The 15,865-nt window shown below is 40.3% G+C and overlaps 1 protein-coding gene across 3 annotated transcripts in view; it reads left to right on the forward strand.

Annotated features, from left to right (window-relative positions):
- The window catches only part of ano2b (anoctamin 2b), a 75,088-nt gene extending 62,793 nt beyond the window's left edge, over window positions 1-12,295 (forward strand). For all 3 annotated transcript variants that reach the window (XM_008401429.3, XM_081603697.1, XM_081603698.1), the window contains 2 exons: window positions 9,094-9,199; window positions 10,343-12,295. In XM_008401429.3, coding sequence (XP_008399651.2) covers window positions 9,094-9,199; window positions 10,343-10,699 — 463 coding nt within the window. In that variant the 3' untranslated portion in view covers window positions 10,700-12,295. The remainder of the gene's footprint in view (window positions 1-9,093; window positions 9,200-10,342) is intronic.
- Window positions 12,296-15,865: the final 3,570 nt, after the last annotated feature.

The following is a 15,865-nucleotide window of genomic DNA, read 5'->3' on the forward strand; positions in this document are numbered from 1 at the left end:
ATGTAGGTCTTCTTGGGAAAAAGACTTCTTAAAGTCGTCATCTGAATCACGGAGGTAAGCATGGTGTGCTCCATAAGCCGAAAGCGTCAGTCAAACAGCCAATTACTTAATTTGAGTTAGTTAAAATAGATTACAAATGTGCACGTGTACATTTTAGACCCAATTAACTGCTCTGTATGTTTGCGTGTGCTCAGCTTAAAGACAGCTCTGTACTTGTAATTCTTCACTACAAGTTTTAGTTGGTGGTAATGAATCTGTAGGTGACGTTCATCCTGATTAGCTTAGTGCTACTTTCTAAATTACTGACAAACTGTTGATGCGTTTGTATGGTACAGACTTAGTCAAGCTCATCTATCAACACTTCTGTCTTTGAGCTAATTTACAATCGTAACACACACACTTGCCCTGTAGTTTGTGTTTTAGGAGATTTTGTGCTCAGTTTGTACTCGAGTGTCTTCAAGTGAGCTAGCTTAGCAATAGCATACCAAGATAGCATCGCTCATCTACTCCTTTTACAAGAAGGTAAGGATATTAATATTCCTCCACCTTCTGTTCTATTATTATATGGAAACTTTGCTAGTATTGGAGGCTGGGCTTAAAACCTGAATCTCAGAGACACCGAAAACAAAAGTCCCAACCAAGAAACCTAAGAAAACATTTTGACAGGTGATTATTTAACTTCACTAAATATTTTCCACTATCATAACAGCACTCAGGGGCTGCACAGTGGCGCAGTTGGTAGAGCTGTTGCCTTGCAGCAAGAAGGTTCTGGGTTCGATTCCCGGCCTGGGGTCTTTCTGCATGGAGTTTGCATGTTCTCCCTGTGCATGGTGGGTTTTCTCCGGGTACTCCGGTTTCCTCCCACAGTCCAAAAACATGACTGTCAGGTTAATTGGCCTCTCCAAATTGCCCCTAGGTGTGAGTGTGTGTGTGCATGGTTGTGTGTCCTGTGTGTCTCTGTGTTGCTCTGCGACAGACTGGCGACCTGTCCAGGGTGACCCCGCCTCTCGCCCGAAACGTTGGCTGGAGATGGGCACCAGCACCCCTCCCGACCCCACGAAGGGAAAAAGGGTGCAAGAAAATGGATGGATGGATGGATAACGACACTTAAATTAATTTTCTTTGAAGGAGGACATAATTAAGTATAGTATTTAAAAGCTTGGGGTGTCTGTTAGTGTTGACCTGAATGAATAAACCCAAATGTGGTGCAGGGTACACTGGGGAAGGGCAAAAATAAAAACTCAAAGTGGACAAAATGTCTGGAAAAAGATACCTTTAAAGAGTTAATGTTGTTAGTGGTTAACAGTTAGGAAGCCTCAGTATTTTTGCAATGTTTTTACAGCATTTAGATCCTGTAAAAACCCACACAAAACAGGAAAAAACATCATTTTGGACTTGGAGCAGTGTGTAGGAGTTCCTTCAGCTCATTACTGAGACGTATTCAGGTCAGAACGTTTTCTTTCTCACGTCGTGTCCCACAGATCTTCTGGGATTTACGGAGTAGGACGTTTGATGGCTTCCCAAGAGTTTTATACTGGAGTTCTCGTAAAGTGCGAAACAACCAGAAAGAACGTTGTTCTGCTTCCCATCGCCTCGAACGAAAGAATACATTTCTGTTTTGTTGATTACAAACAGGCATTTTTGCCTTTTTTTTTGTCAAGTAGCATAAAAGCTGCTACTCACATAGTTTAAAACATGGTGAGTCTTATCTGAAAATGTTAGAAAATGACTGTGTGTTTATGGCAAGCAACGTGATCGAGTTTATGAACTTAAGAACTTATGAACTGATTCCTGTCTTCAACAAAAGCTACATATACAGGGTGACAGATACAATACAAAGTCCTTCGTGAAGGTTCTTCTTCTGCCTTCGTCGACGTCTATAAATCGTTGTGTAAAGTTCGCCGCTCTGACATCAGGCTGCCTGTGTTTATGTTCTTATCGCCCTGAAGTCAAGCGAGGGCCAAGCAGCTATGTGAAGGATTATTGGGAGGTTTATTATTGGACATCTGTTCTTGGTGCATCAGGCGAAAATATTTACTCTTTATTTCATGAGCTGCAGAGATAAGCTCTGCTCCGAAAATTATTACAGCAGAACTAATAAGAGGGAAGCATCATGCCGCACATTTTGGATTTTGCTCGACTTGCTAAATTATTTCTGGGTATGTGACATTTTGACGCGAGTTATTTACCCTTTTTAACGTTCAAAAACTCAAGCAGTCAGAAGTTAAGGGTCCACGTAACCCGTTTTTGTCTTTTTAAATCCATATGTTCTGTCATTGATTTGCATGATCTAACACTGGCAGAAAAAGGATGTCTTCGTTTTTCATTATCCACAAAAACACTCGTAAGAAGGCTTTTGGAATTAATCTGCAAACTCGCATGCAACTTCCTTCAATTTGAGCCTTGTGTTCACTTAGAGTTACATTTATGTTTTACAAATCACTGCTGAGATGAGAGAAGAGGCACGACATTGTTGGGCACACGGTGGATGTAAACGCATAAAACTCATTCTCCTTGGTATTGGAATTGAACCATGTAGTGAGTAAATGGTTTTCTTCTGCGCTGTACTACGATTTTATTAACAAGGCCTCAAAACCTGGATCTCCGTATAGGCGCCATGGGGCATCAAGTGACACAAACGAAGCGGAAGAAGCACCAGAGACTACGACGGTGTATTGTACTGAGAAAAACAAGAGGAGTACATTTTTGTCAAAAAAAAATCTCTGAAATTTTCTGGAAAAAACTTGGAAACGTCTGAGTTTGAAAAGTGGAAAATTGCTAGAACAAAACTCCTAAACTTTGAGGTTAATCTCAGAAATATTCTAGAAAAAAAAAACTTGTAAATGTCTTGAAAAATTCACAAATTTGCTAAACAAACAACAAAAAAAGAAAACCTCAAGTTTTCATGAGGCCCCCAAACTGATAAAAATGCAATTATCAAATAAATAAATAATTTGTGGGAAGAAAGTAACCAACCTTTTTTTATGTTTTTTTTGTCTAAAGAATCTTTTGAAAGTAAATAGGTGGTGATTTTTACCCCCCATCCCCCAAAATCACTTTTGGCAAAAATGATTTAGTCCATTATTTTAGGAAGGCGGCAATATCCATACAGGTAGTAGCAAATATTTTATTTTCTAGTTCTTGGCTTTCTCTCCCCTTTCTGCTACCCTGGGCAACTGCCCATGTGGGCCACATTAAAAGCCACCACTGGTCATAGAGACCCACTTGAATAAAATAAAACTGGTCAATTAATGAAGTCTGTTCCCAGCATAACTGACTAACTCAGGATTATCTTTCTTTCCTCCATCTATGTAACTATAGCAATAGACCCAAGAAAAAAAATATCTTAAAAACTATGGGACCATAAAGCAGTATATTGTTTTTACATACTATTCTCCTGTCCTAATTCTGCTTTTTCTTTTTTTTTTGCTTGGAAAATCTCTAAATAAGAAATGAGTGGATGGCAGATCTGTCATACCAAATGAAAAATCCATGTTCATCCATCCAGGAGACGGAATCAGCCCTGACAGAAGCCATGTATTCTGATAGGGTGTGTGTGTGTGTGTGTGTGTGTGTGTGTGTGTGTGTGTGTGTGTGTGTGTGTGTGTGTGTGTGTGTGTGCGTGCGTGTGCGTGTGCGCGTGCACATGTGCGTGCGCGTGTGTGTGTGTGCGTGTGTGTGTTTCTGGGATGGGAATGCTTTGACCCTTGTTTGTCTGTAAATATATTCTGGGATCCCAGGAGGCACACTGTTGGAAGCAGTATCTCACTCACACACACATGAAATTCACATATTTAACCTTTAATCCATGAATAATAAAAACCATAATCACATTTCAATTCAGTGCAAATCAAAAAAGTACTTTATTAATCCCAGAGGGAAAGTAAATGTTGTTACTCATATTATACAATTGTCATGAAAGAGTTGTTAGAGACGCTGATGGCTGTGGGCAGGAAGGATCTCCTGTTGCAGTCTGTATTACAGCTGTTCTGAAGAAGCCTCTGACTGAAGACACTCGTTGTATGACAATGACATAAAAAGGATGGTCAGGATTGTCTGTAATTTTCTTTATTTTATGAAGAATTCTTTACATTCTAAGAAATGTTTCTGTAATTTGTATGTCAACTCGTATACTAAGAGATAAACACTTTTTTTTTTTTTTACAATATTCATTACAGTGGAGACAAATTGAACACTTAGCTAAGAGATGAGCTCCAGTAACTAAGCTGTAGATCTTAGTTATGTGATGTACTTCAGCCTTTCAAAACAAAAATCTGAGATAGAAAGATTGAAATAAAAGAGATGATGCGTATTTTAAAATGCTAATAGAACAGCTAATTATTTTGTTTAGCATCTGGTGCTGTTTTGTGAACTTTTAGTTGAATAAAGGTCAACACCTGTGTTGAGGCGTTCGTTGTCGACTCTTCAAGAATTCCTCAATTAGACAATTCATTCACATTCACATTGGTTCCCCCCAATTGAATTTCAAGCAAAAAAAACCCCGTACAGGAACAAAATGAAACACGGGCACCAGAGAACAAGATATAAACATAAATACAACCTCTAAGGGTATTTTAGAACTTGCAAATTATCTCAAACTTAAATTGATTATCGAGGGTTGTAGTCTTTAAGGGCAGACGTAATTTAAATTGAAGTTAGTGCTTTAGCATTAGCGCACACCAAATGCCGTGTTGGTGTATTTCCTTACCGTTAGCAGAGCTAATATTTATCATTTGCACATTAGGATTAGCGTAACTAGCTTTTTAGCTAGCGGTTCCAACCACTCTTTTTGAGTAGCTGTCTATAAAAAAAATAAATAAAAAAATTTAAACAAGCATGTTCAAAAAAGTTAACTATAAAACCCAATGTCTCACTGATTGGTCCTATGAAACAATACAGAGCCCCAGTTGCTGTGGATACCTCTGTTATTGTGAAAAATGGAGCATAAGGAAAACCCACACATGCAGTCCTATAATTCTCTGGTGACAGAAACACATGCACTTCCTCTTTAATTCAGTTGAGACAGATTAGCTTGAAATGCTAGGAGAACGACAGGAAGTGAAGTCCAGATCACATTAGAAGCCGACCTTCGAGTAAAACACTGTAAAATATTGTCCAGTGAAAGATGAATAGATTAAAGGAGAAAAAGAGGGGAGAGGAGCTCCGTCTCTCAAGAAACATTCCTCATTTATGACTGTATAAGGAGAAGGAGTCAGCCATCATAAGACCCTGCTACGACACACACACACGCGCACGCACACACACACACTCTCTCACACACACGCTTAGTGTTCATCCTCCCCTCTGTTAGCTACATCCTCTTCATGTCAGCCTCACTGAGACGCCTCATTCAGAGTGTTTTATCTTCAGAGGAATTTTTGCATGGCAGGGTGTGTTACATGTGAGCGCCGCTCTGCGCCGCGCCTCGGCGACCGTGATCCAAGCGCTCACATTAATGTTACGTGGTTAACTGGTGAGGTCAGCCGCTTCCCGTGTTCCTCTCCTTGCACCCCGTCACCACAGCCGACTCTCGCTAAAAGATTCTTTTATTTGTTTGTGTCGCGAGCGACTTTGTCTAAACTCGATGGAGCTTTATGTCGGGCCGCACAACCTTTTATGGGGTTTGTTTTGGAGAGAATATGCTCTTGATTTAATAAATTTGAGAAACGTGATTGATGGATGACAGAAGGAATGAAGGAGCTCTGTGATGTGAGCTGAGTTTGTTTGACAGTGGTTAATGCTTAAAAGGGAAAGTGGTCCTTTTTTTTTTTCCTGACTTGGCTTGACAGGAAACTTGAGTAGCAATAAAAATGGTTGGAAACACAATTTTATTTTTAACATTTAATTCAAAGCCTGTGCGAATGCCAGTGTAAAACATTGAGTTACAAAAATAGATTGTACAAGTTTATTGAGAAGAACAGAGTGAGAGTATGAAACAGTCCATTGCGGCCACGTCGCAACAGACCGGTGATGGATCAGCCTCGTAGTAAACGAGTGTTTGTACATCTACAGCCCTTCTCCACAGACGTGGTTCTAACTGGTTCTTCCTCCGTCAGCCCCAGTCAGATTCGTCTACATTTTCATACATCGAGAGGCTCGTCTACGTTTTTAGGGACGTCTCCAAGACGTGATACAGGCCACGTCTTGGGGACTCGCACAAGCGATGTGATTGGTGCAGACTGTGTTCACTGATTGGCCGGTGGGTTCCGTGACGAGACTGCAGTAGTTGGCAAGATGACTCGCTGAAAAAATTGATTACTCCATGGTCAAGCCTCGAGGTCCAGACCTTGTTAACAATTATGGTGGAAGAACGCATCTAGCGTCAAGTTGGTCGACCAAGGGTACACGTAAAATGCCACCAACCAATGCTGCTGCTCGCTCATGGCCCCGCCCATATTCCCACATCCCCGCCTCATGGTAACGGACTCATTGCCAATGGAGACGCACCCAACTTGGTTAGGACTGAGCCGGATGTTAATCACCTTACGAATGTAATGGCTTCTGGTAGCTTCACACTTGATTCTTCTCGAATCCTTGGCAGTTATTTGCTTTTTTTTCTCCACAAGTTTCCCCAATTAACTCAGCGATTTAAAGAGTTCTGCATCCCTCAAAGAAACTTTTGATCGTTTTTGACTCTTAGGTCTCAAGTAAATCTTTGTTTTGGCTCATTCTGCTTGAAGAAAAGAAGCTCCCTAATAATTCTACACACCTTGATATAGGTGTGTGTAATCACACACACCTATATCCTCAGGCCACATCCCTCCATCATCACACAGGCACACGCCACCTGCTACACTTACATCCACGTCTATTCATAGAAAATATACCTAAAAAGGATTTTTTTTTAGGTATATTTAGGTAAAACGTAATATTATCTAATTCTATTTTTCACTGATTCTGTTGGTTGATTATCTGTAAACAAACAATATATCAACTGTTGCATTTTCATGCTTTTCATTTTTATCCTGATTGTGAGACAGTTCTCCTTGTATCCCAAATGCAGTAATTCAACTTGATGCTGGCTGGACAGTTTGCTCTGTAGATAGCAATGGGTTTACAATGCCAGCCTTTGTTTCATAACCACTGAAACCTCTGTGTATTGATTACTCCGAGACGATTCATTGCTCAGAGATTCTCTTCTGATTAACAATGAGCTGAACCGTGCCAAGGTTAGCCTAGGAAGGAAAAATGCATCTTTTATTCCACGTCCCACAGGGAAGGACAGATACTTTTTAGACATATTTGTTAAAACACAGTCGTTTTGTTTCAACTTCTCCAGCCATCATTCATACATACATAAACTTACTTTCTTAATGATTTTGTGATTACAATTGTTTTTACCCTCATTTTCACTAACGAAAGCTCTTGTGCATATTTCAGCACATGCACGTTGATTTATTACTGGTTTGACTTATTTGGACAGTTTTATGTTTTAATGTAAACATAACAGTGCGGCGATAAAATAAAAAAAACTAACTGGCTGCACAAGTTTGAATTTATTGGGGATTTTTTTGATAATCACAAAGGCTCCATATTAAGCAAACTGGCTTAACCACATACATACATGTACCTAAATATTTTAATAAGTGACTCTCAAAACATTGGGAAAATCAAGTCAACACATAGAATTATATGTTTGCATAAGTTATTGGTGCCTTTTTCTAAAACGCTGTTAATTCCAAGGTCACTAGTTCGAGCAGTTTAAGGTAAAAGCCAAGAATGATGTACCAGTTATCCAGCATGGTGGTTGTAGCATCATGCTGAGGGACTGATTTGGTTCTGCTGCTATTAAAATATTGGTATTTCAAAAACACAAAATCTTACCAAGCATTCTTGTCTAGTTTCTACAAAAAATATCTAAGTCCACTTGAAATACAACAAAACTAACTTAGAAGTGAGTTTTTAGCAAGATGTAGGAGGTTGTTTTAAGTCAATAATTCCTGATTATTAATTTTTTAAAAAAAGTTTACGAAGATATTTGCGCTAGACACTTGACAAAAACAACACTTGGTAAGATTTTGTGTTTTTGCAGTAGATTCATTTCAGATTTCTTAAACTGCTAGCTTTGGCGTTAGTTCGAAATGTCCGGAAGCTGTTCCTAGTCCAATCACAATAACAGGCTTATTTTTTTCACAAATATGTGTGTCTACAGATGTAAAGTGCTAGCTTACAGCATCTGTTTTTAGCAGTCCTCTGTTAGCTTACCTGTGCTAACTAACAGGTTTTCCGTTTTCACCCAGTCTGTATCTGTCCCTTAGTTTTTCTCTCAAGCGTCTAACCGACCGGCCGACTGCACTCCAGTTATCGTGTAACTTGAATGAGGTAACCTGGTTGAAGTTACGACGTTAAATTTCTCTTTGCCAATGATAAAGTTCTCTTCGCTGAACTACTGTGTCCTCGGCAGAGACGGACCGACTGGAGCTTAAACGTTTGGTCAGCCGATGAACAGCCTGTTGGAGCTTTAAATACAGTTTCCTCTTCCCTATTCTGTTTTGTCTTCTGTTCCTGTTTAACCTTTTTTTCATTGAATGAAATGTAAATACTTCATGATCAGGGTTTGTATAAGTGACATAAAACTCATAAATGTTTGTGTTCAAAGTGAAAGAGCTCCATTGAGAAACCTAGAGATAATTATCTCTAGATTTAAAGTTTTGACTTTTCTTACCTTCTTAAAGTGTATGAGCAGCATTTTACGTTGAATTTCTTTATTCTCTCTCTGTCGGCCTCAGACGTTTTCTTCACACTTTTTCCTCCATCATTCTGAGAGCGTTGGCTCTTTCTCAACGTGCGTTTCAGGTCGTCTACTGTTTATTTTCGCCTGCACCGTAAAGATGATTTACAACAAGGCAAACGAAAGAGAAGAGTGCAAATAAAGTTGGCTGCGTCTTGAGCCCAGACTGAAGCAGAGAGGAAGAGAAGAATATTATAATATTATAATATATATCAGCATCTGTCCTGGATAGCTAAAGAACAGGAAGATGTCTTACAGGATTGTGGCCTGTTTGGGGTACCCTGCTCTGTTCATTTACTTTCCCTGTGGGTTTTAAAAACACAAAGGTACTAGTACTTCTTGTTTGTGTTTGTTATTTTAAGGTACAAGGACTACAGGGAACCCCCCTGGTCTTCTGATGCGTACCAGTTCTCCAAGCAGTACTGGTCCGTCCTGTCTGCAAGACTGGCCTTTGTCATCTTGTTTCAGGTATGGGTTTGTTGTGTTCCACTAATGCCTGCCATTCACGCAGCAATAACTCCGAGAACACGCATAGCTAATTCAAAGCATTTGGATCACAATATGCTCTTATGCACCAAATGACCTCAGACAGACAGTAAACAGCTTTTGTTGTCTGGTACACAAACATGTGGCGACCAAATGTTAGGCTAAATGTTGTGGAATTATTACTCTAGAATGTCTTTCGCACATATTTGGCTGTTTACTTTTTTTTTAGCCAAACTATTACAGGACTTTAAGATAGAGATACAGTCCCAATTTAACTTTCAGACTCATTGTTTTTCTGGCTTTCCATCTGCAGAGGTGACGTCACACTGTGTGTATGAGTCACCAGGGTTTAAATATGTCTACGGATCTATAATAACTCTGAGGAATTTTGAATTAATTTGAGTTGCATGAACATTTATTTTCCAATCAGGATCAATTAAGTATTTTTTTTATTGAATTGAGTTGAATAAAACTGTCTTTAGCGTCTTATGTTAGCGGTTAGCATGATGTGCACCATTAGCTCACCTACTGTAAACAACAGTCTCTGTGAGTATCACCTATGGAAATTGTAGATCCTTTCATCAATTCTGGGTTTTACAAAAAGGCTGCTGTTGATTCCAAATCCAGCAATATCCATAAGACAAAACTTCGAAGGATAAAACAGAGTGACCCTACAGAACATGCCAATGTTTCCTTTAAGAAGAACTCACATTTTCACTATAAAGTTATGATTCAAGGAGAAGGTAGGTTCTCCATAGAAATTGGATTACTTTGCAAAACTGAAACGGAAACATTGTTTTTGCATCAAACGAGTCACATGATCAACAACCGGATGTTACTTCTGGCGCAAGAAGACCACGACAGGAAGTGGTTGGAGAATGATGCCGCGGCCAGTTTATTATTACTTGTCATGCGAACAAACTTATTCAGCTGTGATTTTAATTGTGTTTCTTATGTAACGGTAACACAACAATTGCAAATTGTGTTCTTTCATCACTTGCGGAATATTGATAAAGTCTTGCGCACATTTCTAATAGAAAAGCAGCTAATGAGGAAAAAAGGTTCAGTTTATGTAAATATCTCATTTCAACTGTACGTTAACCCACGCTTCCCTCTCCCTCCCAGAACTTGGTGATGTTCCTCAGCCTCATTGTTGCCTGGGTGATCCCAGACGTCCCCAAGACCATCGTGGAGCAGCTCAAACGGGAAAAGAAGCTCCTGGTGGATCTGTTTCTGCAAGAGGAGAAGGAGAAATTCCAGCTCATCCAGAGCCTCTTCGTCAAGCCCAACAGCCAGTCGCCCGCGGCGGGCCAGGCCTTCCCCGTTCTGGGCAGATACAGCACCCTGCCCTCGGGCCCCACGGCCGGAGATGGAGGGGGGCCGAGGGCGAGGTGCAGGGCCGCCAGCTTCAGTCAGATCAGCGACAAGATGTCTTCGTTGCCCAGGAAAGAAAACGCAAACTCAAAGCACACGGCGGTGTGACGCGTTCCGTCCCGATCGGGGGGATCAAGCTTAAACGGGGCCTGTAAGCCAACAGACTCGGCCCTTTTCCTGTGTGTTACCTGTATCGTTTGTGTCCTGGTGTGTGTGACACGGTAGTGCGGTGGTGATGTCATCACAGGTCTCCTGCAGAAGTATAAACTGGTCCTTGCTGGCCTCAGTGTGTGGATCTTTAACGAACGGCTGTGTGAGTGTGCTGTTCCGACTCGCACGACTGTTCACCTGACAAAGTGTTTTTTTTCCCTTTTTTTTTTTGTACCAACTATTTAGTGAGGCACATGAGCTTCATAGCGTAGAGAAGCAATAATTACTATATTAGGTTGAATAAGTGATCAGGAACCTGGAAGAACTGCAAACCGACGGACTGCTTCGATAGGAAACACTAACCCACCAACAGACTGACGAACATCGTGGCTTAAACTTTAGGGCTGTCTGATCTGTGATTTTCCTACTTTGTTGTGTTTTTGTTTACAGATTTTGTAGCTCTCACGACATTCCACATTTTCTGGACTGTTTTTAATTCTCTTTATAAATTAGAAATAACTTTAGAAGCGGTTTACCCAACCAATCGTGACCGGTGATGACGGCTGCTGGTTGGTTCTTTTCGACCCGCTCTAGGTACTGATGGACTGGGAAAATGCCAATATGGCACACTGTGGTGCCGTTCACCTCCTTCCAAGCTGTAGTATCAGAACTCCATGATCTGTGAAGCTGAGAATCTCTTCTGAGCCATAAGGAACTTTTGCTGCACTCACCATGACAATAATACACGGGGATGGCCACCTGTGAATGAGACGGAGCTGAACTACACTCACTGTGTTTATGCTAAATTAAAAGAAAAACTACATCCACATTGCTTTGTAATGACGCAGTGGAGTTCTCCTGGGACCAGGGTTCGGACCGATGATCTTTATGTTGCATTGGTGAACTTCAAAGTCTTTAACTCTTCAGAGACGCTTCACAGGTTCTTCCAAGAATTCGCACCCCTCGAGTTTTTTCACATTTTGTCACATCGCATCCACAAATTTGAATGTTTATCAGGATCTCATGTGATAGAACAACACAAAGTAGTTCATAATCGTGAAATGGAAGAAAGAAAAGAACACATTGTTGTGTTTCCTTGACGTTTTTCTGCATTGAGTTTGCATGCTCTCGCAGTTCAAGCATAGATTCTCTCCGGTTACTTCTACTTCCTCGCACAGTCCAGAAACATAACTCTTCAGTTAAATGGTTTATTTAAATTGTCCTTAGGTATGAGTGTGTGCGTCCATGGTTCCCTGTTCTGTGCTGAGATGTACTGGGAACTCGCCTAAGGGTATTCTGGTAAAAGCCAGACCCTCGTTCTGGACTTTGCTTTGTCCAGAGAGTCTGGCCTCTCGACTGTTGAGAAACAATCGCTTGCTGGAGGAGTGGACTTTTAAACAACTGGATCTCATTTTACCCAGTCGCTATCATTTGGCTGTGACATATGTAATGCTCTAGCTTGATCAAGCTTACCGGAAATTGTGTGCGCTGTAAGCAACTCCATGGGGAGTAATGCCAAGACATCTTTGCCAGCAATAAAATGTCTTAAACATTCGTCTCGCTCCGACTTTAATTGCCCGATGCGTCGTTCACTTCCTCCGCTGCCACTTCCTCATTTGCCAAGTTTCAGCCCTGTAGAGGCAGACTCCAGGTCTAAAACCAACTTTGTCCATAAGTCCTTCTGTTCGCTGATTGGCTCGAGTGAAATTCACCTGTAGAAATCTAGCTCAATTGGAGAAACACTGAAGGGAGATGAGAATTGAGTGGAATTGCTTTGGAAAGCAATGACCAGGCAATTCTAAGGGGTGACCGCTGAAGATAACCCCCTCATGATCCTGCAAGGACAAGACAATAGATGAATGTTGTCCCCAACAAACTATCCAAAGAACCATCTATCTGCAAGACATCTAGAGAGTGATTGATATATATATATATATATATATATATATATATATATATATATATATATATATATATATATATATATATATATATATATATATACTTAAATATTATAATATTTCTTTCACTTCATAAATGTGCTTACTCTGTGTTGGTCTATCATATAAAACCACATTAAAACACTCTGAAGGTGGTGGTTATAACGTGAAGTGTAGAAAAGCATGAAACTTTTAAAGACTAGCAAGGCACTGTACATCTGTACATCTGATGCTTTTAGTAAGAGTTCTCTAGCAAACCACAAACTATCATTTTTACAGCAGCAGTTTTGAGAAAAATAACACGACACAATATAGTTGTTGTATGTTAAAGTGGAACTGAAATCTAAGCTGTAGTTTTGCTGTAAGCACTAGAGCCATTGTGAAGGGAAAACTTTTCAGAACAGCAGCGACGCTCCTCAGCGTTCAGTTCATGAGGCCTTCTGGAGCCGCTGTTTTTAATGCTGAGCTTTATGATTAGGTATTCTACAAGCTGCAACAAAGCAGACGTTCTCTTATCAATTTCTGTTAAGTTTTGTAAAGTCTGTGAAACATTCTGCTGTACTCAGTATTCAAGAGAAACCTACTGTGCTGTTTGTCCATGGAATAATGTTAAGGCTAATTGTCCGATGTTATGTTGAAGTAGGCTTGTTTTATGACCAGGTGATTAGCTCTATAGCCAATATTTAAACAAAGCTGAACTTTCCACTTCTACCGTTATCTAGAAGAATCATTGTTATAGAGAATATGCTCACTGACAAACAAGCTTGATGAAGGTCCAGAAATACATTGAAATGGATTCTGTTGAGGAGTATTACGATATCTAGGATCTTGGACCAAATGGATGAGGCAGCTTGCTGTACAGGTACAGCAACGGCCTAATGGGCTCGACACATGGTTGGCGACGAATCACACATAACGCGACAGTTTCCCATCATTTGGGGTGAACCCAACACACGGGACACGATAGCGACATCAGCGGCGCTTCAAAGTTGAACATTTTCCCAACTTCCTTGTGCTGCGATGCTAGCCCGCGTTTGCACGTCTACGTGTATGAGCTTGAAATTTCACATGCACGAATTTCATTGGTCGCTTGGCGAGAGAGCAAGTGGTTGATGCCCAGGGGTGAAAGTAGTTTTAAATTCTTGGGGGTACTATGACAAAAAAAAAAGATTATATATATATATATATATATATATATATATATATATATATATATATATATATATATATATATATATATATATTTTATTTTATTTTATTTTATTTTTTTTGATAAAAGCTGGTAGCTCTAGAATTGCTACAAAATAAAGCTGTTTTTCCTTCAGCCAACTGGCTGCAATGTTAACACCTTGAGATGCCATGAGTCCTAAATTCTGAACATCATGGTGGCATGGAGTGATCCTAGTTTTCCATGTCTGGCATATAACCATTCATTTTAGCTCCTGTGTCCAGACAGAGGGATAATCAGTAGCCCAGCATCATGACCTGTTTGTTCTGAAGATCCTGCAGCTTCCACTTCTCTTCCTAACATGGCGCCTCCTCACCCTGACTTTCATACTGACAGGAGGAACCACAGAGCTCTGTTAGGTTAAAAGCTCGTCTTCTGAAGTTGGGATATTTTTCCTCTAACAGGATCCAGAGGAATCACCTCAAACCAGATGGTGGACTGGATTTTATTTCAATGTCATTTGTGAATGTTAGTGTCTCATTTTCAACAGTGGAGCTATAAAGGTTGAAAAAAGTTATTATTTTGGAGAAAATCTCATCAACATCAATGTTTCCACTAAATAAGAGGCAAAAAAAAAAGTTTGATATAAAGGAAAAGCCTCTCAGACTCTGAGCCTGACAGCACCAAACTATTTTTTTATATTAGAAAATTAATTTAATTTAACATAATTATCGCGGAAGAAGCCATTTGTTTGTTAAATACTTAATGAAACATATTTACCGTATTTGATGTTTGTTGTGAATGACCTATAATCGCAAAGAACAAGGTAATTAGTCCAAGTTTGTCGTTAATTGAAAGTTCAGAAATTACTGGGGCTGTGATGCGCCACAGCAAAGGTAAACAAAGGTAAAGCAACCTGAACAGGTGATCAACTCAAAACCACTCTCTCCGTCTCTCTCTGTCATTTAAGCACAGCGGTTGCCATGGCAACCTCATGCGCTCCACAAGCCGACCTGAGATTATGTTAAAAACATAACATTCAGTTCGTTACGATATTAGGTTTGCAGGCTTGATACTTATTTTGTGATCATTAATAAGCTCCCTGAACACAGCTGTGGTTGATTAGTTCATTTTAAACTCCTGCTCTGCTCGTTATTTTGGTAATGGAACCGAAACGCACAGAATTGCGCAACACCTTGTTGAAACAAGATTATTATTGTTGTTGGGTCATTAATTTGAACACGTTTTGTTGATTTTTTTTGTTCTTTAATAAAGTTACGAACGTTTTGATAAGGAGTCAGAAGAGGGCGTGCTGGTCTCAGCCTCCTGGGGCGTTCGGTTTGTCACCTAAAGCCGAGATCGATTCAAAACCTTCCGCGATCGACATATTGCACCGCTGCTCTAGCAAAGCACGAAGAGTTCAGAAACAATATGAAATGGGGAAAAAAGTTATTTATTAACCGATTAAGTCTGTTTTAGATTGTTCTTGAAAAACTAATCAGTCACGGCTGATTAGTGGGTGAACTCACAGCTGCACAGTGAACCCACTGATATTTTTACAGCAGAGCCGCTCCTCTCTTGAGGGTACTGCGTACCCCCGCTAAATCTTTTAGGGGTACGCAGTACCCAGCCGTACCCCCTTACTTTCACCCCTGTTGACGCCTTATCGCACAGGTTCCTTAGCAAATGAATAGAGGAAACGTCATCGCCTCTCATGCTTCATGTCTGGGTTCACCACCCCTTTTGGCCTTGATACAGCTCATATATTTGGTGCGACACAAGTCATGCAATTCATTTCATGTGAGGAGAATAGCAAAAGCAAAAGCATAGTTTGCATGGTTCACAGCGTACGCACCGCATCCCCGAGTTTGAGGGAGACTTTAATCTCTCTTGAAAAGTGTTTACCAAATTCTGTCCATCTCAGACCAGTCCTTCCAAGTGCTCAAGATTTTTGCCAGTGAGAGTTAAGATGTCCCCAATCAATGTGACACATCAGAATGTAAGTTTAAGGGCATT

The sequence above is a fragment of the Poecilia reticulata genome, chromosome 23 (assembly GCF_904066995.2).
Source record: "Poecilia reticulata chromosome 23, P_reticulata-male-v2, whole genome shotgun sequence".
Taxonomy (NCBI): domain Eukaryota; kingdom Metazoa; phylum Chordata; class Actinopteri; order Cyprinodontiformes; family Poeciliidae; genus Poecilia; species Poecilia reticulata.